Below are 24946 nucleotides of genomic sequence, written 5' to 3' on the forward strand. Positions count from 1 at the left end.
CAGAGAAATGGCAAGGACCGAGATGCCACAGTGGGCCAGCAGGTCAAGTGGGGTAGGAAGTCGCCTGGGGGGCCAGGGAGGGCCCCTCCACCTGGCACACCTCCCCAGATGGTCCCTGCCTTATACGATTTGGTAAACATGGTTTACAGCCTTTCTGACACCTCCAGTCCTTGTCCCCAACATTCTTCTCACATATCAGCCAGGAGGTAAAGTCTCCTCTGACCACCCATGGGAACAGTAAGGAGGTACAGATGACTTGGGAGCTTCGCAAAGGAGGCCCAGAACCTGCTTCTAATGCCTGTAGTCTGGGCTCCTGAGGAAAGAAGGTTTGACCTTCCACGCAGAGCAAAACTTCCTGACTTTTAGTTGCACATTGCCCCCATGGCCACTGTGACCCTGTGTCTATGAACATAGGAATTTGCACCAGAACTACGTTCACCCTTCGGCCTTTCATTCAGACAAGTATTTTCAAGGTTTATGTAACTTACAACGATCTATTGCCTGGACCAAGTTCACTGCATTGTGCAAGCCAGTTTCCTTTTTCCCCCTCTTTCTTTTTTTCTTTTTCTTTTTCCTTTTCTTTTTTTGAGGCAGAGTCTCGGGTAACCCAGGCTATCCAACTCACTATGTGGCTGAGGATGACCTTGAACATCTGATCCTCCGGCCTCTACCTCCCAAGTGCTGGTATTACATGTGCCAACACAAGTGTTTCTATGTTTCTGTGATGCTTAAGAGGAAACCCATCCTTGTGGCAGGCAAGCACTCTGCCGGCTGAGCTACACCATCTGCCCCCTTTTCAGTTCCTCCTTAAGTATTCAGAATGATCCATTCGGTCCCCAGCTCCCACACACGCTGCGCATTTCACGAGTTCTCAGTCCAGTTTTCCCAGGAAGGCAGTGGGGGGAGGGGGGGGAATCGGGAGTAGTAGTCTTAGTAGTCTCTCTCAGCATGGAGTTGTTCTCTTGTGCATGGTTTAGAGGGAAGGAAGACTGAATCAGTGGACTTGGTGCATTGTGGGGGCAGGTCTGGGAAAAGATGGATGTCTTTCTTTCCTAAGGATAATTCAAGATACCCAGAAAGACCTCAAACCGGGGTTAAGATCATGACCTAGGGTCCAGGTGTGGGTGGCTCTCACACCACTCAGGGCTTCCCAGATGCAGAAGCCTTTTTGGCCCTTGTGGAGACTCTTGAGGGCGCTTGCCTGGAGGAGCGCTGCAGGCCCAGACCTCTGGGGCGGCCTAACCCGTGCTGCAGTCGCTCGTGCTTGCGGATCTGCACCTTGTGCCGGAAGCGCTCGCCGCAGTCATCGCACGCGTGGAGCCGCTCACCCGAGTGGGTGCGGCGGTGGCGCAGCAGGTTGGAGGAGACGCTGAAGCACTTGCCGCAGTCGGCGCAGACGTAGGGCCGCTCGCCGGTATGGGTGCGCTGATGCTGCACAAGCGCCGAGCTCTCGCTGAAGCGCTTGGAGCAGTAGGTGCAGGCGTAGGGCTTCTCGCCGGTGTGGATGCGCTGGTGGATCACCAGGTTAGAGTGTTGCGAGAAGCCCTTGCCGCACTCGCTGCAGAGATGCGGCCTCTCCCCAGTGTGCGTGGCCTGGTGTCGCACCAAGTCCGTGCTGCGGCTGAAACCCTTGCCACACTCTCCGCAGATGGTCGGCCTGTCCCTGCCTCGCCGCTTCTTGCGCTGTTTTGTGGGCGTCCGAGCCTGAGCCTCACTCCCTGTGGGGCCCGCGATGGTCACCATAGTGGATGTGGCCACAGTGGGTAGTACCATGAGCTCTTGCAGCACCACATAGCCTGGAGGGGCCACCACGAAGGAGACTGGAGCTGATGCTATGCCACCTCCCGGAGTGGGAACCAGCTCCAGCTGCAGCTCCGGCTGCACAGAGGTCAGCTGCAGCTGCAGCTCCTGATGCTGGGCGCTCAGTTCCACCGGGGCTAGCTCCAAGTGTACCTCCTGTTGCTCCAGCTGCTGCAGCTGCTCCAGCTGATGCTGCTGCTTCAGGTGCTGCTCTAGCTGATGCAGTTGCTCCTGCAGTTTTAGCTTCAGCTGTTGTTGTTCTTGCAGCCTCTCCAACTCCTGCCGCCGCTGCTCCAGCTCCTGCTCTGACCTTATGCCCAAAGGCATAAGCTCCAGTTCTGCATCTTCTTCCTCCTCTGGTTCCAGTGGAGGAGGCTGCAGCTGCTGCTGTTGCAACAACTGTTGCTGCTGCAACTGTTCTTGCTGCAGCAATAGTTGGTGCTGTATCTGGACCTGCTGCTGCTGCAACAGTTGTTGCTGCAACTGTGCCTGCTGCTGCAGCAACAGCTGCTCTATATGTCCCTGTGGCTGCAGCAACAGAATCTGCTGCTGCAACTGTTGTGGTTGCAATTGTCCCTGCTGTTGCAACAGTTCCTGTTGTTGGAGCAGCAGCTGCTGCTGTAACTGCTCCTGTTGATGCTGCTGCAACAGCTGTTGTCCTTGTAATTGCTGTTGCAATGCTTGTTCTTGCAACTGCTGCAGCAGCAATTGTTCGTGTTGTTGCAGTAGTTGCTGCTGTTGAAGAAGCTGCTGCTGTGACTGTTGTTGCTCTTGCATTGGCTGCTGTAAAGGCTGCTGCTGCAGCAAAGCCTGTTCTTCTACTTGCTGCTGCAATAGCTATTGCTGTTGCACATGTTGCTGCACAAGTTGTTCTTGTACTTGCTGCTGCTGCTGCAGCCGTTCTTGCTGCTGTAGTAACAGCTGTTGCTTTTGGCCTTGGGGCTTCATAATCATCCACTGCTGCTGGTGCTGCAACAGCTGTTGCTCTTGTTGCTCCTGTCCAAGTCCTGAATGCTGTGCCAGCTGCAGTTGTGGTTTTGGTTCCTGATGCTGCTCGGACTGGAGGCTTTCCTGTAGCTTTTGCTGCAACTGAGACAGCTACTGCTGCCCATCTTGCTGCTGCAGCAATTCTGGCTAAGGTCCTAACAGTTGAGCAGCAAGAGGCTGCTGCTCTTGTAACTGCTTGTGCTGCAGCTGCTGTTCCAGCTCTTGCTGCTGCTCTAACTGCTGCAGATGCAAGTCCTATTGTCCCAGCTGCACTGCCCCAATGCTGTTACTGGCCCCTACTGGGGCTGTGAGTGCTGGCGGCTGTGGGCTGCTGCTCACCTGCTGAGCCTCTTCCTCCTCCTGGCTCTCACTCCCACCACTGCCATCTATAGTGGAAATGGCAGGAAGCCAGGATCGATGGACAGCTAACCTGGACCACAAACCCCCAAAAGAATGTATTCAGGATCCACTAAGGGGCTCTTAGCAGGGACCCAAAAATGAGGGGTTGAGTGGCAATGATGACAGGACAGACATTTCCAGAGTTTCACGGGTCACCTCATTCAGACTCCCTCTGAGCCTCCCTCATGCATTGATACCAACAGAGCTTTGGGCTCCCGGAACCATTCCCAAAGAGGTCTCTAATGCTGACTTCCTTCCTAAGCAGGAGAAACCAGATTTTGCAGTGGTAAATTCTGACTCCATTTATGGTCACACTTTATTCATTCATTTGTTAGTTCATTCATTCATTCGTTCATTCATTCATTTGTTATTTTGGTTTTTTGAGACAGGGTTCTTTGTGTAGCCTTGGCTGTCCTGGAACTAGCTCTGTAGACCAGGCTGGCCTTGAACTCAGATATCTGCCTGCCTTTGCCTCCTAAGTGCTGGGATTAAAGGCGTGCGCCACCATGGTCCAGTGATGGTTACACTTTAAATAAGTGAAATTTGCCTTGTCTAAGAATAGTGAGCATTTCTGTAAAGATACAGCAAGACATTTCTAGAAAGCGTGGAAGGAATTCTGGGGTCAGGTAGGGAGTTCGTGGTTCAGAATCGGGCTGAAAATCCAGGCACAGCAGCCCACCTGTAACTCCAGCCTCAGAGGGTGGAGAGAGGGGATCCCTGGAGGAAGCTGGCTGGCAGGAGTAGCCATATGGGCAAGTTCTGGGTCTGATGGAGAGACCCTGCCCATTGACTAAGGTGGAAGAACAATCAAGGATGATTCATGACATCAATCTGGGGCCTGCAGATGTGCACATATCAACCACACACATGAGTTCCCAAACACATATATGCATACATACACACCACATACACACATACCAAAAAAATTGTGTAGTAATTATCTTTTAGGGAAAAAATTCTTTCCAACCACTTTTGTTGAGTTTTTTTTTTTAAAAAACTGTGTCTTGTGTGTATTGCATGTATGTTCATGTGTGTGCTTTATGGGAACATATGTGCCACAACACACCAGTGGAGGTCACAGAACAACTTTGGGTGTTGGACCTCACCCTCCACTTTGAGGCAGGGTCTCTCGTCTGCCACTGCACAGGCCAGCCAGGCTAACTGGGCCTGGAGACTCCAAGGGATTCTCCTGCCTCCGCCTCCCATTTTACCATAGGAATTCTGGGATTGCAGAATGCTGGTTTCTGGGGATTTGAACTCGAATCCTGAAGCTTTTCCCGCTCTTTTTCCTCCCCAGTACCTTGGGTGTATGTTTCAGACAGACTTCTACAGAACAGCTGGGATGTTAGGTGGTGGATGAAGACGGCCATGGGAACCTGTCGCCACAGCGAGTTCAACTCCGTCTGCAGGGAAAGACCTCACCTCTGGGTGAATCTCCACAGGGCTAGCTTGGTCACATGGTCCCTCTGCATTCCTGGGCAGCAGTTTCCACAGAAGCATTTTATTGGCCATGTAGTTAGATGTCACTTGAAGTGTATGCCTGCTGGAGTTAAATTCACAATCGGAAAGAGTCTTTGTTCAATTCATATATTCTCATTTTATCATTTTATTCTCCCAAATTTCCTGACAGTCTCTCTTGTTCATTCTCTCCACCCCGTTTCTGTCTCTCTACAATAGTGTCTCATTGTATAGTCCTAGTCTGAAACTCAATGCACAGCCCAGGCTGTCAAACTGTGACCCTCTTGCCTGAGCCCCCCAGGTTCTGGGATTCCAGTTATATGTCACCATCATCAAACCCTCCCTGGTTCTTTCTTAACTCCCTTAAAGCTGCCCCCCCCCCACTGTCACTCACCACAGAACGTGAACACTAACTCGTGTCCACCCTTGAAGGCTCCCCCTGTGTGGGGCTCAGGGACAACCCTGGGAAGTCCCACAACACCAGGGGTACCTGTGTGGCTCGGGGAAGGAAAGGGATGGGACAGATGTTGAGGAAATGGGACCTAGGATCGAGGTCACTACAGAAAGGAGCCATGCACCCAATGTCTGAGGCATCAGCGATGGAAAATCCCTCCAGCTCTATAGGAGACAGTGGAGGCCACCTGGGAAAAGCAGGTTAAAGCCAGCCCAGGTGTGGGGGTCAGGACTGAGGTTACCGAATCTGTCTCCCGCAAGACCTTGGCGTGACAGACACCTCAACAGCTCCAGGGTAGTGAGGTTAGCAGGTATGAGTGAGTGCACTGTTGACCACACAGGGCTCCCTCTGCTGGCCTGGGCTGTGCCAGCTTGCAACTCAACTACAGAATCCTTGCTGGGGTCCCCATTATCTCCACCCCTCAACCCTCACCTGAGAGGGTGTCAGGTCCTGGACCCCCATCCTCAAGACATCGCAGCTCCAACACAAAGGTCTCTGTTGTGGGGCCCAGCTCCATCCTGGCGGTCTCACCAGCGTCCTTGGGAACAGGCTGTGCTGAGAGCAAGAAAGGAAGCTGTTCAGGAGGGAGATGGTGATGGCTGAGGCCCATTCCTACACAGAAGAGCCAGAGCTGTTATTTGCTGGATATACACAGTGATCCACCTCAGCTGACCAGCAACCTTCCTGACTCCCTGGGAAATGTAACTGGGAAAACAACCTCTCCCAAGGCTGGGACACCTGAGGCACACCTGAGAGGACCCATGGCACAGTCCCTTGGCCCCTTCCAAAGTATGACCATCCCCCAGGCTTCAAAGGCCACATAATATCAGGTGTCATCCTAGGTCCCTTGGAAGGTAGGAGTCCAGAGCACTGTCATCACGGCTGGGGCCTTCTGCAGGCCTGTGCTCCTGCCCTGAGTCCTGTGAAGAAGTGGTCTCCACATTCAGGCGTCCCCACCCCCCATGCCAGCAGACTCCATCTTCCTCTGGCTTAGAAGCCCTGGGTAGAGAAACGCCCCTGTGCCCAGCAAGGTTGCCAGGCCTCACCTGGAAGAGCATTTCCCGCCTGCTGCAGCCTCTGCACTAGGGGAGGTGTGGTCACCAGTGGCTATAAGGTGAAGGCCACGGCTCTTCAGCCAGCTCCTTCCGGAGGTGCCTCCATCTAGAATGAGCCAGGGAGGTTCTGACCGCCCACCGGGGAACCCTTGGCAGGCACTCCGCGGGGTCTTCGCTGTCAGAGCTGCTGAGGTCGCCCTGGGCCAAGACAAGGTGCAGAATGGAGTTGCCAGGCAGAAGTTGGTGGAGACTCTCACGTAGGAACAGGGAAGGGAGGCAGGGCTCCAAATCCCGAACAGGGATCAGGGTTGGTCCGGGTGACCATGGCGTGCAGCAGGGCCCAAGCTGGAGCCCTAGGTTGCCTCAGTGGGAACCGGGTGACAAGGGTCCTGGGCAATCACGGGCCACAGGTGCCCAGGGGAGGGGGGCGGGCGCCGCGGACCGGCAAGGTCCCGGGTCGCTCGCCCGCCCTCTGGTGATGTGCGTCCGTGCGGGAAACGGCCGGATTGGGGTGGGGGCGCTGGGGGGCCGACACAGGAAGTCCCCCCGGCATCCGCATCCTGTCCCCCGCCCCTGCTGCCTGCCGCGCCCCCTCGCCCCGGTCCCCGCCACTACCACCGTGGCCGCTGCCTTCGCCTTCGCCACGGTCGCCGCCGCTCTAGCCCGCGCCGCCAGCTCTGTGAGCTTAACCCTTGCCGGCCCAGTCACTCACCAGGGCCCCCCGGGGAGGTGTGGGTGGGTGGGGATGGGGACAGGATGCTTGGCCCTGCTTGCGTCCCGGAGCTCGCCGGTGCTGGGCGTGCAGCGCACGCTGCTGCAACGCATCGCCCAGTGCGGTGCGCGTGTCCGTGCGCCACGGTTGGTGACTGTCACTGAAGCTGCATGAATGGAAGAGGAAAGGGGTTCCTAGCCGACACCCCCAATGTCCTCTGAAGCGTTGGCGTGGCTTCAGGGCACCCCTCCCCGGACAGGGGTACAAATTTGGTCTAATTAGCACTTAATTAACCAGTTAGTGGGGAAGACCCCTCCTATTCCAGCAGGTCCAGAAATGCCAACCCGGCCCACACCTGGAACCTTGAGTTGGTTAGGATAGACAGGTGGCAACTGTGCCAGCTCCAGAAGGGCCATCTTCGGGAGCTGGGGGACCGGGCCTTGTCTCTTTGGGTTCTTCTCCCTCCAGTAGCCCCAGGCCCTCCCTCCTCCATCTTCCGTCCTTCTCCAGGCTCTTCATCCAGCGTTCTGAGCCAAGGCTTCCCCAGGGGCTTCTCCCTGATTGCTAGTTACCTTAACTAGTTGTTTCCTGCCTGGGGGTGGGAATGGGGTGGGGAGTATTTCCTCCCCCAGGAGGTTTGAGCTAACCATCTGCATATCCCTTCCCCCAGTTTTTTTATAAATTTTTATTGATATTTATTGAGCTCTACATTTTTCTCTGCCCCCCCCAACCCTCTCCCAAGGTCCCCATGATCCCAATTTACTCAGGAGATCTTGTCTTTTTATACTTTCTACTTCCCATGTAGATTAGATCTGTGTAAGTCTCTCTTAGCGTCTGCATTGTTGTCTAAGTTCTCTGGGATTATGGTTTGTAGGCTGGTTTTCTTTGCTTTATGTTTAAAAACCACCTATGAGTGAGTACATGTGATAATTGTCTTTCTGTGTCTGGGTTACCTCACTCAAAATAATATTTTCTAGCTCCATCCATTTTCCTGCAAAATTCAAGCTGTCATTTTTTTCTGCTGTGTAGTACTCCATTGTGTAAATGTACCACATTTTCCTTATCCATTCTTTGGTCGAGGGGCATTTAGGTTGTTTCCAGGTTCTGGCTATGACAAACAAAGCTGCTATGAACATAGTTGAGCACATGTCCTTGTGGCACAATTGAGCAGTCTTTGGATATATACCCAAAAGTGGTATTATTGGGTCTTTTTTTTGAGGTTCATAGTTTATTGTACAAATTGAGTATCACATGATGAGTTGACATCAGCTTCTTCAGGCATGGAACTTAACAGATGAGGTCAGACATTGAAAGACCCAGTTATGATGCTTTCACAACTGGAGTTTTTTTAGACCTTAACTTGAAGTATAGGACCAACAAAGCAATGCCTCCATATGTGGCCAGAACACAATTCATTCTACCTGTGAGAGTATAAGAGTTGAAATATTTTTTAATACCAGTGAACTGGAACTGGGCATCACTTTCAGGACCAGCCATGACTTCAATCTTCGCCCAAATCACAAATTTCGCAGCTGATGTCCTTCAACAAACCCAGCCACCAGCACGGCCCGACCCTTATTGGGTCTTGAGGAAGGTTGTTTCCTAATTTTCTGAGAAATCGCCAACTAACATCCAAAAGGGTTGTACCAGCTTGCATTCCCACCAGCAATGCAGAAGTGTTCCCTTTTCCCCACAACCTCTCCAGCAGAAGTTGTCACCAGTGTTTTTGATCTTGGCCATTCTTACAGGTGTAAGATGGAATCTCAGAATTGTTTTGATTTGCATTTCTCTGATGAGTAAGGATGTTGAGCATTTCCTTAAGTGTCTTTCAGCCATTTTAGATTCCTCTGTTGAGAGTTCTCTGTTTGGGTCTGTACTCCATTTTTTTTTATTGGATTATGTGATCTTTTGGTGTCCAATTTCTTGAGTTCTTTGCATATTTTGGAGATCAGGCCTCTGTCTGGTGTGAAGTCAGTGAAGATCTTTTTCCATTCTGTAGGCTGTCGTTTTGTCTTATTGACCATGTCCTTTGCTCTACAGAAGCTTTTCAGTTTCAAGAGGTCCATTTATTAATTGTTTCTCTCAGTGTTTGTGCTGTTGGGGTTATATTTAGGAAGTGGTTCCCTGAGACAATGTGTTCAAGTGTACTTCCCACTTTCTCTTCTATAAGGTTCAGTGTGGCTGGCTTTATGTTGAGGTCTTTGATCCATTTGAACTTGAGTTTTGGGCATGATGATAGATATGGGTCTATTTTCATTTTTCTACATGTTGATATTCAGTTATGCCAGCTCCACTTGTTAAATATGCTTTCTTTTTTTTCCATTTGATATTTTTTGCTTCTTTATCAAAGATCAGGTTTTCAAAGATATGTGGATTGATATCCAGGTCTTCTATTCAGTTCCATTGTTCCTCCTGTCTGTTCTTATGCCAATACCAGGCTGTTTTCAGTACCGTAGCTCTGTGGTAGAGTTTAAAGTCAGGGATTGTGATGCCTCCAGAAGTTCTTTTATTGTACAGGATTGTTTTGGCTATCCTGGGTTTTTTGCTTTTCCAAATGAAGTTGAGTGCCGTTCTTTTGAGGTCTTTGAAGAATTTTGCTGGGATTTTGATGGGTATTGCGTTGAATCTGTAGATTGTTTTGAGTAAGATTGCCATTTTTACTATGTTAATTCTGCCTACCCAAGAGCATGGGAGATCTTTCCACTTTCTGGTGACTTCTTCAATTTCTTTCTTCAAAGATTTAAAGTTCTTGTCATACAAGTATTCCACTTGTTTGGTTAGAGTTATTCAAGATATTTTATGCTATTTCTTGCTGTTGTGAAGGGTTTTGATTCTCTGATTTTTTTCCCCAACCCTTTTATCATCTTTGTACAGGAGGGCTACTGATTTTTTTTGAGTTAATCTTGGATCCTGCTACATTGCTGAAACTCTTTGAGTTGTAGAAGTTCCTTGGTAGAATTTTTGGGATCACTTACGTAAACTATCATATTATCAGAAAACAGTGAGAGTTTGACTTCTCCTTTTCCAATTTGTATCCCCTTGATCTCCCTTTGGTGTCTTATTGCTCTAGCTAGGACCTCAAGAATTATATTGAATAGATATGGAGAGAGTGGACAACCTTGTCTTGCTCCTGATTTCAGTGGAATTGCTGCCCTCTCCCAGTTTTAATGCAGGCCACAGGCTTCTTCCATCTGGAAAATTCACATAAGAAGCATTGCCCAAGTTCTCTTGAGAAGAGGCTGGGGATGTGGCTCAGTTAGCAGAGTGCTTGCCCTGGCGCTCACAAAGCCTTGGGTTTCACCTCCAGTAGTGCCTAAAACCCACATGGTTGTACATGCCTGTCATTCCAGAACTCAGTAGGAAGATCAGGAGTCCTAGGTTATCCTTGGCTACTGGGCACATCTGAGGCCAGCCTGGACTACATGCGACACAGTATAGAAGAAGAAGGAAAAAAGAAAACAAAAAACAAAATCACCAACGGCTGAAAAACTCAAAGGTCTGGCAAACCAGAGCTGCCAATGAGGCGAAGTGTAGATGTCCCTGGAGGGGTACAAGAACCCTCTGTGTGCCCACAGCCCCGCTCGTCTTCCTGTCTCCCTGCTTACATACAGTCTCGAATTCTCACTGTTACTGTTCTGGCAGGCTTTCCTGCAGCCAGGCTTGAAAGGCCTGACTCTGGAGGCTTGATTTGCAGACCAACAGCCCCCCTTCAGGGGTAAGGGTGCAGGAGGCCACAGCAGATGCACTGAGCCATGGGTGCAACAGTAAGGACCCAGACTTGGAAAGCAGGAAAATTTGGCATCATAAGGACCTCTGGTAGTTAGGTAACTTGAGGCACCATAGAGCCTTCCAGCGGTGAAAGTAGAGACAGGCTGCCAGGAAGCATCTAAGGACAACTGAGCAGACAGTGGACATACGGGTAAAGAATGGGCATGCCTTCTTCCACTGCCCTAACTGGAAGGGAGCCTCTTCCAGAGACCTCAGTCTCCAGTGTTTCTCTCCTCCCTGAATCGGTTGTGTGTGCGCACGCGTTATGTATGTGTGCGTGTGTGTGCATGTGTGTGTGTCATCCACATGCTCATTTAAAGAGGCCAGAGGAAGATGTTGGGTGCTCTCCGTTTATCACACTCCAGCTTATTCCCTTGAGACAGGGTATCTCACCGAACCTGGAGCAAGGCCAGCAGCCAGCCAGGACCAGCATTCTCTTATCTCTGCCCCAGTCCAACCCTAGGGTTACAGGCACATGAGTATCCATGGCTGGTTTTTTACATGGGTGCTAAAGATTCGAACTCAGGTCCTCATGCTTGCCCCACAAACTCTCTCACCCACTGAGCTATCTCCTAGTGCCCTGTCCCCGGATTTTTTACTTCTCCCTCTCCTCACTGCTGGATTCTTTCCAGAAGCGTTTGCACATCCACGGGACCAGGCAGTTCCCACTGCTCCCTCATCTGCCCATCCCTCCTTCCCTTCTCCCACCTGGCATGAGCCCTGTCACTTCCCTAGACAACTCTCCCTCTCATGGGACCAGCTACCTCCACTGTTGGAGAGTCACCCAGGAAGGGAGCATCAGTGAGGAACTGATTAGATCAGGTCACCCTGTGGACACATCTGTGAGGGATTTTTCTGGGTTGTGATGGAAAGCCCCATCCTGTATGTGGGCAGCTCCACAAAAAGGAAACTCCATAATGCCTATAAAACTGTTTAGAAAAAATTTATTTTGAACACATGAAAGGAAAATTTAGAGATATCCCCCAAATAAAACACAGAAGATCCTTTCCAAGGTGATGGGGAATCCCAACAGGTGTCCCTGAGCAGTGCCCAGTGCTGCGTACAAGCATGGGTCTCTCCCTCCGCACTCTGAGCTCACGGAGCTGCGGAAACCGTGCGCTGGTGGCAGAGACACGGCACATTCCTGAGGCAGGGCAAATGGACCCGAGGGGCGGCTTACCCGCCAGTGTTCCCTGGTGGCAAGCTGAGTGTGCACGAGTGCCACCGTCACTCGAGACTGGCATATTTAACACCCGCAGCGCTCTCTGCGGAGGGCTGAGTGCACTCCCTTTCATCTATCCAATCTGGATATTTAACATGACCAGGCAGGAGGCACCCGGGCACCAGCAACTTGGGACATCAGTACCAAGATGGTTCTACCAGCTGGAGAGACCACCTGCTGCCTCCCAAGGGTTCTTGTCCCTGGGGCCAGCATCCCTCTCTCCGAAGGCGGAATTCCTTGGCCCAGGTGCAAGGCACACAGCCGCTTGGCGGCTCAGAAGGGCCAGCCTAGCGGATGGGCCTGAATGGAAATGTCATGCCTGAGATGAAGGTGTGCCCTGGGTGTGTAGGCAGGGCTGGGTGGGCAGCTGGGTGGGCTGGCACAGCGCCATAGGCGAGCGGGGGTGTGTGGATGTGCGGGTAGAACCCAGGGGGAAGAGCGGTGTGCGGCGACTGTTGCACTGGGCCCGAGATCACCAGCTGGAGCAGGCTGCAAACACAAGGAAAGAGATTAGGTCCAAGGCCCCAAGCCCAGTGTTACCATCTGGGCATCAAGCTTGTTCTCCCAGTAATACAAGCCTGATAGCACTCCAGAAGCTGTCTGTCCCTCACACATCTCATGCGTCAGGGGCTCCTGCAGCTGAACTTGGGGCACAGAAGACTGAGAAGGGGAAGGAAGTGGAGGGGTGAGCAAGATCTAGGCCAAGACTGAGAGAGAAGGACCCGTGGGGATAAAGCTAGAACCCCACCAAAGATGGGTGGAGGCGCTCTACACAGAACCATGGGCTATGGGACAGCCATACCCCTCAGCCCTCAGAACTTGAGGTTCATGGAAGTAGTCTCTGGGCTGGCTAGTTTTATGTCAAGTTAGAGTTATCAGAAAGGAGGGAGCCTCAGTTGAGGAAATGCCTCCGTAATATCCGGCTGTCCGTTGTAGGTGGTGTCAGCCTTAGGCTTTCTATAAGGAAGCAGGCTGAACAAGCCACGAGGAGCAAGCCACCCCATCATGCCCTCTGCAGCAGCGCCTGCCTCCAGGTTCCTGTCCTGACTCCCTTCACTGATGAACAGTGATGTGGACGTGTAAGCCCAATAAGCCTGTCCTCCCCAAGTTGCTTGGCCACGGTGTTTCATTATAGCAATGGTCACCCTAGCTCAGACAGCTTCCATGCCAGCCTGGGCCAATGCCCATTCACGGTGCTATCTGAGGGCAGCAACACAGCCACCAGGAAAATATGAATTCAGGTTGAGTCTTGACTGAACTCCATATATAAGCCCCAGAGAGTGGCTTTTCTTTTTTTCTTTTTTTTAATGTAAGGTATTACTTTTACTAACTAAGTAATACTTATTTTTGTACACTGTTGTTCAGCTTGTCTAAAGGCAGCAGGGCTCCTCCCACTCTCTATGTTAGTTAGCCTTGACTCAGTTCCAGGAAATCGGGAAGTTTTCCTCTTATTCCCCAGACTATACTACAAATGGATTTCAGAGCACAAAAGTAAAATGAAGTACATATAATAGAACAGTTCTAAGTATTGACAAGTTTTCTTTGGAATTAGGTACATTTTGGCTTCTTCTCAACACTCTGTACTCAGATCCACAGCCCTGGAAGAGCTGAGTGGAGGTGAAAGACACATTCATGTAACAGCAAAGTTACCGCGGCCAGCTCAAACAGGAGCACGAAGGCGACAATCGTCAGAACTGACGCAGTCTCAGTACTGGACTGTGGGCACTGCTGAGATCCAGAGTCCGATGCGTCTCAGCCCCTGGTACTGTGATACCAAGGCCCCTCCAGGACCCTGAGGTCTACTGTGAACCTTTCCAGTACCTTCTTCCTTCCCTTTCTCCATCTTCCACCTTGAGTTCAGGGCTGGTCTGAGACCCTGGCTCCTTTCCAGCCATCAGCATGATCAGAACCTCCCTGCTTTAAAGCTCAGCACATCCATCCAGCTTGAACTCAGCTTGTCAAGCAGCCCGGGCTCTCCACACTGAGGACGCAGGCACCTCCAGCCTCCAGCTTAAGTCTCTGCTCACTCCTGTCCAGAGTCACTGAACCTCAGCCTGGCCATGTGCCCAGCCTTCCAAGTGATCCTCTCACCCCTTCAGCCCCTAATTCCGCCATGCTGCACCTCCCTATGTGCTGTCTATATGACACGGCTTTATGTGTGACAGCCTGCCCCCTAAAGGAGAGGTAGGACTGTCACAGACCCTCCTGTAGACCCAGAGCCCACAGGAGCCCTCGGCCAGTACTGTGGGCGTGAGGACTGCTGGCACAGCTAAAGGGCCAAAGCTCCTCTAAGGCCTTTTCAAAAAACAAGAAACAACCACACAGATTTATTTTTATTTTCCGTGTATGGATGTTTAGCCTGTGTGTATGTCTGTGTACCACATGTACGCAGTACCCACAGAGGCCAGAAGAGGGCATTAGGTCTCCTGGAACTGGAGTTACCGCCCTCTAAGCCTTCATTTACATCACAGTATCTTTTTGTTTGTTTGTTTGTTTTTCGAGACAGGGTTTCTCAGTGGTTTTGGAGCCTGTCCTGGAACTAGCTCTTGTAGACCAGGCTGGTCTCGAACCACAGTATCTTTTTGTTGCGGTAACTCTGGGCAGCCAGGCAGCGGTGGCGTGGGCCCTTAATCCTTTAATCCGAACAGGCTAACCTCAGAATTCAAGGGCAGCCTAGTCTACAGGGTGAATTCCAAAACAGGTAGAGTTATGCATAGAAATCCTGTCTCAAACAAAACAAAACAACCCCCTCCCCCCCAAAAAAAAACCTCTGGATGAGAAGCTCAATAAAAACATTTAAAAGCCAGGTAAATTCAAGGACAGTCAGGGCTCCACGGCCAGACCCTGTCTCAAGCAAGCAAGCAAACAAACCAAAAAAAAAAAAAAAAAAAACGTATTAAGCCCAGAGAGCACTACAGAGGCCAAACTGGCAAACCCTTCTAGAGACTTAGCATTTCCAGAAGTTTCCGGTCTGGTTGGAAAGTCAACACAAACCAAGACATCAGAACTCATAGTAACACAAGTGAAACTCAATTGTCGTGGAGCCAGATTGTTCCCTATGATGACTGCGACTATGGAGGGACCCACGAGACAGAGGAGAGATTTTCACAGTTTCACCTTTACCACCCTAGAGGGAACTGAAATTCAGAGGCACATACAGAGACTGCCCAAATGCCACCATAAATCTCTCAGAAGCCACCAGCACACCTAGTTCTGGGCCCTGTCCCTCGCAAACAGATGTAACTTGGGGTCCCCCGAGAGTGACAGCATGCAACCCGCAGTACATACTAATTCTGGCCTCCTATCTAAGGACAGTCACAGAAGTGAACCGCCGGGTTCTGACAGGGACACTGGGACTGAGCCCTGCTCTAACAGAAAATTACCATCTAGCGGCTCTGAGGGACACTGGGAGGACGCTGCCATCTCCCAAACTCCAGCAAGAGGGCCACTGAGCCTGCTTTTCCCTATAGAAAGCTCATCAGTGGGAACTCTGCCCCTCTGCAGCCCAGCTCCGCCCCCTGCCGCCAGGCTTCCCCAGGAAAGCAGCTCTGTCCTCCTTTACCTTCCAGCATCCCCACCCTGCCCCAGCAGTGCCAACCCACTTAGAGACTAGGATACCTACTTGTTATGGGGTAGCCGGGAGCACAAGGTTCTCAGGTCATCTGAAAACAAGGAGACATGAGGTTAGATCCGGGGAGACTGAGTGCTGAGGTTCTTAACAAGAATACTGGACAGACAGCAGCAGGGACTGTTGTGGCAAGTTTTCAGGCTCCTTAAAAGCTGGGCTCTCCTGTATGGTAGTTTTCAATTCAAAAACAAACCCCAAGGGGCTGGAGAGATGGCTAAGTGGTTAAGAGCACTGACTGCTCTTCTAGAGGACCTAGGATCGATTCCCAGCATCTAGGTGGCAGCTCACAACTGTCTGTAATTCCCAGATCTGACACCTAACACAGATATGCATGCAGGCAAAGTAACAACATACATTAAAACATAAAACAAAACATAAAACACAAATGGAAGGAACCACTTAGGAAGGGGTAGCCCTGAGGACAATCTGTTGAGTTGCAGGGAGAGAGTCAGAAGTCAGGGCTCTCACCGGTTATCAAATACCGAGGGTAAGTGGGGGGGAACTCATCACTGGCAACCCTCAGCTGAGGACACAAGCAACAGTCCATCAGACAGCAAACAGCAACAGGGCTGGCGCCACAGCTCAGTGGCAGGGTGCTCACTTAGCACACAGGAGGCCCTAGCTCAGACTCTAGAACTGCCCGCCCTCCCACCGAATGAGGGAACCAGACAGGGAACACATCCAGGCATGGTGGCTCACTCCCATAATCCTAGCACTCAAGGGCAGAGGCAGAAAAACTGCCATGAGTTTCTGGCTAGCCGGGGCTACAAAGCAAGCTTTCTCCCCCACCCCCGGCTCTCCTTCACGCACAGACCCCAAAAACTTAGTCCCCCAGGGAAAAGTTCTGTATACTCTAGTGGCCCTGTGCCAAAAGAGTCAGGCAGTATCTAAATGTCCTACAGAGAACGCATTAGCACCCCAATGCAGGGGACTCTGGGGGTATTCCAGGACTTTCCACCAACCTCCCTTGTGGTCACCAGGATAGGGGGAGCAAGTCCTAAAAGCAGCAAAGGAGGTGCCTGTCTAGGACCTCCTGTCCTTTCTGCCTACACCAGGGGGCCGTGGGGTCAGCAATTACCTCTAGTGCAGAGCAAGGCCCCCGATGCCATGGCCACCTGCAATGCCTGGGCCAAGCGGTCCAGTGCAAGCTCGATCTCCTGGGAGGCATTGAGGGGGTTCAGTTCATCTGCCAGTCTGTTGATCTCCTCCACAAGCGGGACCATGTGGTCAAACAGGATGAGTCCCAGGCGCCCGTACAGGTTCTTCTCGGTCAGGTGCAGCTGGAGCGTCATCAGGACCTGCAGCACACTTAGATGGAGCTTTGAGTACAGCAGGTGTGAGTCTCTGTCCGTGCCCGTGCCCGAGTCCTTGGCGACCTTGTGACCCAAGTGGCCATTGGAGAGGCGAGGCTTCTTCCTCTTGTAAGCCAGAGGGGCCTTCACGCACCAGCGGATCAGTCCGATGAGGGGTGTGAGCTCTAAGAACCCTACGGGCAGGTTGGTGGCAATGGGAGTATTTAAAAACGTGATGAGAATCAGCCTCGGGTCCTCGAAGATCCAGCTGACAATCATTTCAAGCAAGTCTAAAGGTGGGATGAGGTCATCTGCAAAGAGACATTCAGTTGGGAGAGGCCTTAGAGGCAGGAGTGGAGTGGACGGTCTTCCCGTCTGGTGTTCAAGTTCACCCATCTCCCATCTCCTTTCCTATACCTGCTCCATGGCTTAATGTCCTGTCCCCAGTGTCCAGGACCTATGTACGGCCAAGGTCAAGGCCCCTCGCAAAAGAAAACAAAACAAAAAACAAACCCCAAAACACCCCAGTAAGTTAATTCCCTTGAGCCACATCACTCACCCCGACTTGTATTTATTATTTATTTGTTTGTTTATGGGGGGTGCCATGGGGCATATGTGGAGGTCAAAGGACAACCTGCATGAGTTCCTTCTCTTTGGTACTGTATGTGGGTCCCAGGGACTGAACTCAAGTTGTCAGCTGGGTGGCACATGCTTCTATGCACTGAGTCACGCGACCCACCAGTTCCCAGCTCAGAACTACCAGCATACTTCACCTGTCTCTGGGTGCAGGTTTCTACCCTATATCCAGTGTCTCCCCCATAGCACAGTGACAGTTGCAGTGGCCTTCAGAGAGTTGCTTAGAGTCTCACCAGTCAACTGTCAGCCACCAATAGCCATCTCAGCCCCAACCAGCCTGACTCCTGAACAGCACTAAGGACAACGGAAGTTGGCACTGACTGTCAGGTCTGGTCCTGATCCTTTAGACAGACAGACCCACTTAATCCACACAGCACCCCACATGTTCACCAGAAACAGAGGCAAGATGCTGTTGAGTCCTTTCTTGGGATTCATTGTCAGCACACGGTGGGCCTGTATCTGACCCTGGCAGCCTGGCTTTTACACCACCATGCTACACTGCTCAATTCGCATTCAGCTCCGGGATGAAGTAGTCTCAGCTCTGGGGAAGCAAAGCACAACTAAGTCCCTTCCTGCGCTAGGCTCAAGCATATCAGAGAAGAACTTGGAAAGCAAGGCACGTGCTCCCTCTGTTGCAATAAGGTTTCCAGCCTCTCTTCCTCTGGAAGACAGTCCTTTCTGAGACTGACCCACTCTGTGTCAAATGTGTCCCTCCAGCAGTAGGCAGCAGCTCTGGTCTACAGCCTTCTATGGCAATCCTGCTCCTGTCCCTCCATTTCCCAAGGACAATGTGAGTAATGCCATCTCCATTTCCAGCGTATGCCCAGGCGAGGTGGCCTGATGGCAGCATGTGCACAGGTAAAGGGGGAACCTGTGCCCCACCTGTGTGCACGTGCCATGTGTGCTTAGTGACTGAATTCTCCATCCCCACAAAGGAGGCCCAGGCTCTTAACTCTGCCCAGCAAGAAGTGGAACTGTGTGGTGGGGGATTTTCTCCTTTTGCTGGCGTGGAGGTACCGACTCCCCCAAAGGCAGCACTGCACACCATTTTGACAGCTGTCTTCATGGCCAGGGCTGGTCACTGCGGCTTATGTGAAAACATCCTGTCTGGGACACACAGCACAACAGCGGCTCCCCAGGCCTGACTTTCCAGTCCACATGCGATCACCCACTCTCAACGTCAAGGCCCACGTCCATCCTGTTGGTCTAAGGTGACGGATGGACTGCAAGGAACTGCAATGAGGTGACTAGGTCTGGTGACAGCTCTCCCACTGGAAAGTCAAAGGCCCAAGTGCAAGTGCTGGCTAGTGACTGCTCTTAGGAACTTTGACAAGAGTGACCAAGGAAGCTCTACCAGGGCTCTGCTTCAACCTCAGAGGCAGACCGCTTGAGGAAAGAGCATGGGGCTACAAGGGAATGCATCTGCATTCTATTTCCAAGTGAATGTTCTAGAGAGTAACAAAGGCTAGGTTTACCTATTTTATCTTATGCACATCAGTGTTTTGCTTGCATGTGTGTATGTGCACTACATGCATGCAACTCAACCGGGGTTCTCTGTAAAAGCAACAAGTGCAGCCGGGTGGTGGTGGCACACACCTTTAATCCCAGCACTCGTGAGGCAGAGACAGGAGGATCTCTGTGAATTTGAGGCCAGCCTGGTCTACAGAGCGAATGTCGGGACAGGCCCCAAAGCTACAGAGAAACCCTGTCTAGAAAAAACAAACCCCCTTCCCCCAGAAAGCAACAATGGGTAAGAAGTAAATGGAGACACACATATAATAAAGGCAGCTGACGAACAGGAAGTAGGTAATATTCCCGAAGGCTCTCAAACTGCTGGTTTAGCTATCAGATCTGGACAAGACACCACTGTCAACCCCCAGGGCAGAAGGCAGGAGGCAGGAGGAGGAACTGAACCCTGAGCACAAAAGCAGGCCCAGAGCTTCACTCTACACAGAAAGCCACACATACCTTTGCATCATGGGAAAACAATGAGCCCGAGCCACACAGGACTGCGGGGCCACGAAAGACACAGGTGAGGAAGGACTTAAGCAGGATAGCCTGCCTGTCCTGTCGACCCTGTTCCTGGAAATCTGTCCATGTCAGAGGACATAGGCAGCAAAGCCTGGCTGGGGAAGCCTGAGCCCTCTGCCCTCATTTAACCAGTCAGTCGACTGCTACCTGACAGGGACAAGTGACACTGGGCTTTTCCTGGTTAAGCCAAACGCTCTCCTGGCTAGCATGGGAATCTACTGAGAGCCACTGAGGAAGTCTTAGAACTTAACTGTAAACCTGGGACTGAGGGGGCGGCACTGCTGAGGAAGAACTGCAGCTAAAAAGGTTTACCTACTGGGGTAACGGCTCCGTGGGCAAAGGTGCTCGGTGCCAGTTCTGACAACCTGAGTTCCACACACAGGACCCAAATGGGGAAAGGAGTTGCCCTCTGACCTCCACACACACACACAGTGGTATGTAAATGCCCACACATAAACACGCAAAATAAATAAATGTAATATTAAAAAATCCTAAAGGTTTAATCCCAAGGTTAGAGAAATGGCTCAACAGTTAAGAGTACTGGCTGCCCTTCCAGGAGACCTGGGCTGTTCACTACCGTCTGCAACTATAGTCCTGGGCATCCAGCACCCTCTTCTGGCCTCCACAGGCACCAGGCAAGCATGTGATGCAGACACACATGCAGGCAAAACATCCACACACAGAAGAAAAAGAGGAAGAGAGGAGGAAGATGGGGAGGAAGAGAAGGAGGACAATCTTTAAAAAGTAATAAAATAAGGCCAGGCGGTGGTGGTACACGCCTTTAGTCACAGAACTCAGTCAGAACTCAGAGGCAGATGGATCTCTGAGTTCTAGGCCAGACTGGGTTCCAGGACAGCCAGGGATACACAGAGAAACCTTTGGTCTTGAAAAATAAAAATAAATATGTAAATAATACAATAAAAAGAGCACTTGCTGTTCTCCTAGAGGACATGAGTTTGGCTCCCAGTTCCTACACAGAGCAGCACACGCTACCTGTGACTTCAGCTTTAAGGAACCTGACCCCTCTTCTGGCCCTCTTGGGTACCCACTCTTACCTGCACCTATTCACACACACACACACACACGCAAATAGTCAAGAATGAATCTTGGGGGAGGCAGGTCATGTCTATGGAAAAGGAGCTATCTCAGCCCCCGGCTTGGGCTTTTTATGCTCATTCCCACCACTCAGACCCAAGCAACTGGGAAGAACTAAACCAAGGAAAAGGTCTGGATGCCAATCTTCAGGCTTAAGCCCACAGTCAGGATGTACACTTCACAGTTAAAAGTCAGGGCAAGGGGCTGATGAGTGGTTAAGGGCACTCACCGCTCTCTCAGGGCCTGAGTTCAGTTCCCCATGCAGGGAAGATCTGTAACCCAGCTCCAAGAGACCTGACATCCTCTGCTGGTCTCTGTGGACACTACACACATGCAGCAAACACATGCATTGTACACGCGCGCGCGCACACACACACACACATACACACAATAATAACAAAACCAAAACAAAAGCTAATGTAGTCGCTGGCACATGGGATGTAGTTTCATGGCAGAATGCTTGCCTAGCACGCACAGAACCTTGGGCGCCACCCCGATGCAGCTCAAAGATAAATGCACAAAGCTGGCGTTCCCTAGGAGGTGCTTTGACAGGAACAACTTGACACTTACCTGACGACAGGTCGTAGAGTGCAGTCACGGACGTTATGAACTGGCAGCAGAAACGGGGACTGGCGCTGAAGATCTGCTTCAGAGTCTGAACCGAGCCTGGCACCAAACAGCAGTAGTCATCCACGAGGGCCCTGGCAAGTCTCACACAGTAGACCACTGGCGTTCGCTGGAAAGAAGCCGACAGCACACATCACTAAGGAATCTGAGCTAGTAGGCAACAGCTGTATATAAAAAGTAAACCTGCCCGAGTGGATAGAGGGCACTGGGGGCCGGCAGGGGGGATCTGTGGAACCAGCCCACCTCTCACCCACTGACTTTGGTAAGATGGCTGCTGAGGCCAGACACCACAAATCAAAGCTAGCCATTATTACCACTTTGAGGTTGGGAAGTCTGTGAACTGTCAGGTGATGAAATGTCCTAGCTGGGCACGGTAATCCATGCCGTAAGATCAGTGCTAGGAAGCCTAAGGCAAAAGGATCCGGAGTTTTGACTAGCCTCGTCTTTTAAGATTTCTTTTTTGATTGTTTTTTCAAGACAGGATTTCTCTGTGTAGTGTTGGCTATCCTGGAACTAGCTTTGTATACCAGGCTGGCCTCAAACTCACAGATATCTGCCTGCCTCTGCCTCCAAAGTGTAAGATTTTTTTTTTTTTTTTTTGATTTTCGAGACAGGGTTTCTCCATAGCTTTTTTTTAGTTCCTGTCCTGGAACTAGCTCTTGTAGACCAGGCTGGCCTCAAACTCACAGAGATCCGCCTGCCTCTGCCTCCCAAGTGCTGGGATTAAAGGCATGTGCCATCATAGCCCAGCTCAAGTGCAAGATTTTATTTTTAGCGGTGTGTATAGCGGTTTCTGTTAGTGTGCGCACGTGAGTACAGGCACTGAGGGAGGCCAGAGGAGAGGGGCTGCTATCCTGAGCTGGAGGGCTAGGCAGTTGCAAGCTGCCTGGCTTGGGTGCTAGGAACTAAATGTGGGTCCTCAGTAAGAAGAGACTGTGTTCCTAACCACTAAGCCATTCCACTATCCCTTTGTACACTGTTTTTAAGATCTAATCATTTTGCCTAGGAAACAGATTTTTCATTTATTCTGAAGATGAGGCCATTTTTCCTAATAAAAAAACTAATTTGGGCTGGGTGGTAGTAGCGAATGCCTTTAATCTCAGCACCTCGGCACTCTGTGAGTTCAAGGTCAACCTGGGCTGGAACCCAAATAAAGGTAAAGGGAGTGGGGCTGAAGAGACAGCTCAGTGGTTATAAGAGCATTGGCTGCTCTCCCTGAGAACCCAGTTTTGATTCCCAGCACCCACATGGTGGCTCACAAACATCTGTAATTCTAGTTCCTGGGATCTGAAGTAACTCTTCCTGCTTCCCTGGTTTGAGCACCAAGCACACAGGTAGTGCACAGACATATATACAAGCAAAACACCTACATACAACAATTATTTTTAAATTAATAAATAATAATTTTAAGAAATTTAAAGGTGAAAGGAAGCCAGGTGCGGTGGCACACGCCTTTAATCCTGGCACTGGGGAGGCAGAGTTCCCGGCCAGCCTGGTCTACAGAAGGAGTTCTGGGATAGCCAGGATTACACAAAGAAACCCAGTCTTCAACAACACAAACTAGAAAAGGTGAAAGGTGTGAGCTGACCCTCACAGAACCACACGCATCTCACACACGCATAATAAGGATAAAAACTTTCAATAAGCTGGGTGATGGTGGCGCACCCCTTTAATCTCCAGCACTCGGAAGATAGAGGCAGGGACAGGTGGGTCTCTGTGTTTGAGGCCAGCTGGTCTACATTTCAAATCAGACCCTGTTTCAAAAACAAAACAAATCATAACCACTTACTACTGTATGCATAAGAAGGCTACAATTCCAGAGCCAGGCACAGGACTCCATACTGAGTCCTTGTCTCAAACTAACTAACTAACTAACTAACTAACTAACTAACTAACTAACCTTATGCTCTATAAAACGGGACTGGGTATAGCACACAGGCAGCAATGATTGTGTAAAAGAACTCTACAGTTTATGGAGACTCCGAGAAGCAAGAACACTTGGAGAACAGTACCTGGAGCCAGGAGGCCGCACATTCCAACACGGGGATCCTACACACAGCCACGGCCATGGAGACCAGCTTTCCCAACAAGCTCATTCGGCTGTCGTCGGCTTTGTTCCCTTGGGGGCTAAAAAGGGAGGAGAAAATGATCTGCCGCACAGAGTCCTTGCTTTGCTCCTGGAAATAACTGCACATGATTTCAAGAAGCTGGAGCTCCTGGAGCGAATTCAGTCTCTGTATAAAAAAAAAAAAAAAAAAATCCGGGAGAGAAAGCTGTGAGAGACGGGGCCTGCGCCCGCCCCTTACCTCCCACAGTAAAGGATTGACGAGTGAATGCCTGAAATCCCAGCACTCAAGAGGCTGAGGCTAGAGGATCTTGAGTTGTAGGCTGGCCTGAGCTACACAGTACATAGAGAGGCAATGTCTCAAATAAAACAAAACCCAAAAAACCAAAACTGTACCCCCCCCACCCATCCCGAGTATATGTTTTCACCTTTCTGAACCCTAAGCCCTGGGGGCTTACTTAACCCCTTGCACAAGAAAAAGTCGTGCATCTAATTATGCAACATCCCAGAGGACCCAGGTTTGAGACTCCAGTGATGTTAAGTAGCCAACCCCCAAAGTCTCCTCCTGGATCATTCGTGGACAACTGTCACACGCCTGCAAAAAAGGCACGCGGCTGAGCCACGCCGCTGGACTGCAAGAACGGGGGACCGGAGGAGGCTGTGAGACCTCGGGGCGAGCGCTTGTCACCGAGCGAAGGCACGGACGGGACGGGCACCTTGGGCTGCGCGCCGCGCTCCTTGGGCACCTGGAACACGAACTCTTCCAGCAGCTCCACGGGGCCCTTGTCCACGATGGGCAGCGGCGCGCTCTGCAGCTGGCTGCTGAAGTAGATGTCCAGGTGGTACAGCACCTCCTTGGCAGCGCTCAGCGCATCGCGCCGCAGCAGCGAGTGGCGGATGTCGCTCATGGTGCGGCCGCCGCGTCCCCGCCGCGCGTCCCACTTCCGCCCGGAGACAAAGAGGCGCGATTAGCCTGGGCTCCGACGCGGGCCGGGCCGCGGCTCTCGCCCGCCCGCCGCTACCTAGCGCCGACCCGCTTAGGGGGCCATCGTCGTCGTCGCCGTCGCCGCGGGTCAGCGGGCGCCCTGAGTCTGACAGCAGCGCCCAGAGACGCGGGAGCCGACGCCGCTCGGCCGAACCGGCGGCGGAATGCCGGGGCGGCGACGGCGGCCCGCAGGGGCCAAGCTCAGGCCGCAGCCGCGCGCTCTCGAGGACGCCCCCTGGCGGTGAGGCCCGCACGGACTAGCACGAGGGCACGAGGCCCCGCCCCGCCCCGCCCCGCCGTCTTGGGAAACTGATCCTCCACCAAGCTTTCTGCGGCTTCCCACCACCCAAGGGCATATCCTTAACCCCGGGGGCTACCAGGCCCGAGGATGCTGGTAAGCACCCCTCCCTCCCAAACGCCCTGCTTCCACCTTCTGTTCCCAGAGCCGGTGTTTCCAAATTCTCTCCTGAGTCCTGGCCCCTCTGGACTGCTATGCTCTGGCCTAGCCCAAGAGGACTATGGGAATCTTAATACACCGTGCAGCCCACAGGCTTCCTGCTCCTAAAACTCCTCCCACCCTATAACACCTTCCCCCCCACACACACACACACACTCTCACCCCAGGATTTTTATACAATTTATGGGCAATCATTTACACTTCACGCTGAACTAGGTGGCGGTGAAGATTGGAAATTTTTGAACAGAGCAGAAACGTCTTGAATGTGGCCCACT

The 24946-nt window shown here is 51.6% G+C and overlaps 3 protein-coding genes across 4 annotated transcripts; all 3 read right to left on the minus strand.

Annotated features, from left to right (window-relative positions):
• Positions 1-1140: 1140 nt before the first annotated feature.
• Znf853 (zinc finger protein 853) lies at positions 1141-6156 on the minus strand. Its single transcript, XM_050124417.1, is given in 3 exon segments — positions 1141-3173; positions 5531-5648; positions 6145-6156. Coding segments are annotated over 3 exon segments (2163 nt in total).
• Positions 6157-8071: 1915 nt separating this feature from the next.
• Positions 8072-8436, minus strand: LOC126489827 (ATP synthase membrane subunit K, mitochondrial-like). The gene has a single exon (XM_050124398.1). It carries the CDS (start codon positions 8360-8362, stop codon positions 8186-8188), a length of 177 nt encoding a protein of 58 aa, XP_049980355.1. The 5' UTR covers positions 8363-8436; the 3' UTR covers positions 8072-8185.
• Positions 8437-11551: 3115 nt separating this feature from the next.
• Positions 11552-24382, minus strand: Ints15 (integrator complex subunit 15). 2 transcript variants are annotated; one of them, XM_050124402.1, is made up of 6 exons: positions 23946-24382; positions 23177-23398; positions 21108-21273; positions 16562-17086; positions 15478-15517; positions 11552-12344 (listed from the first exon to the last, which is right to left on the minus strand). In XM_050124402.1, the coding sequence occupies exons 1-6, from the start codon at positions 24135-24137 to the stop codon at positions 12143-12145; spliced, it is 1347 nt and encodes a 448-aa protein (XP_049980359.1). In that variant the 5' UTR covers positions 24138-24382; the 3' UTR covers positions 11552-12142. The 2 variants fall into 2 exon arrangements, with proteins under 2 accessions (XP_049980359.1, XP_049980360.1); XM_050124403.1 differs by having other exon boundaries at positions 23897-24012.
• Between the last annotated feature and the right edge of the window lie 564 nt (positions 24383-24946).

Source organism: Alexandromys fortis, unplaced genomic scaffold, assembly GCF_014885135.2.
Source record: "Alexandromys fortis isolate MF-2015 unplaced genomic scaffold, M_Fortis_MF-2015_v1.1 scaffold_227, whole genome shotgun sequence".
NCBI classification, from domain to species: Eukaryota; Metazoa; Chordata; class Mammalia; order Rodentia; family Cricetidae; genus Alexandromys; species Alexandromys fortis.

Excerpts from the sequence above, each read along its gene's own strand:
- LOC126489827 (XM_050124398.1), bottom strand. The coding sequence starts at position 8,362 with ATGGCTGGTCCTGAAAGTGATGCCCAGTTCCAGTTCACTGGTATTAAA.
- Ints15 (XM_050124402.1), bottom strand. The coding sequence starts at position 24,137 with ATGAGCGACATCCGCCACTCGCTGCTGCGGCGCGATGCGCTGAGCGCT. Across the intron at positions 23,399-23,945 it reads AGCGCGGCGCGCAGCCCAAG|AGACTGAATTCGCTCCAGGA; the intron begins GTGCCCGTCCCG and ends TTTTTTATACAG. Across the intron at positions 17,087-21,107 it reads ACTCTACGACCTGTCGTCAG|ATGACCTCATCCCACCTTTA; the intron begins GTAAGTGTCAAG and ends GTCTCTTTGCAG.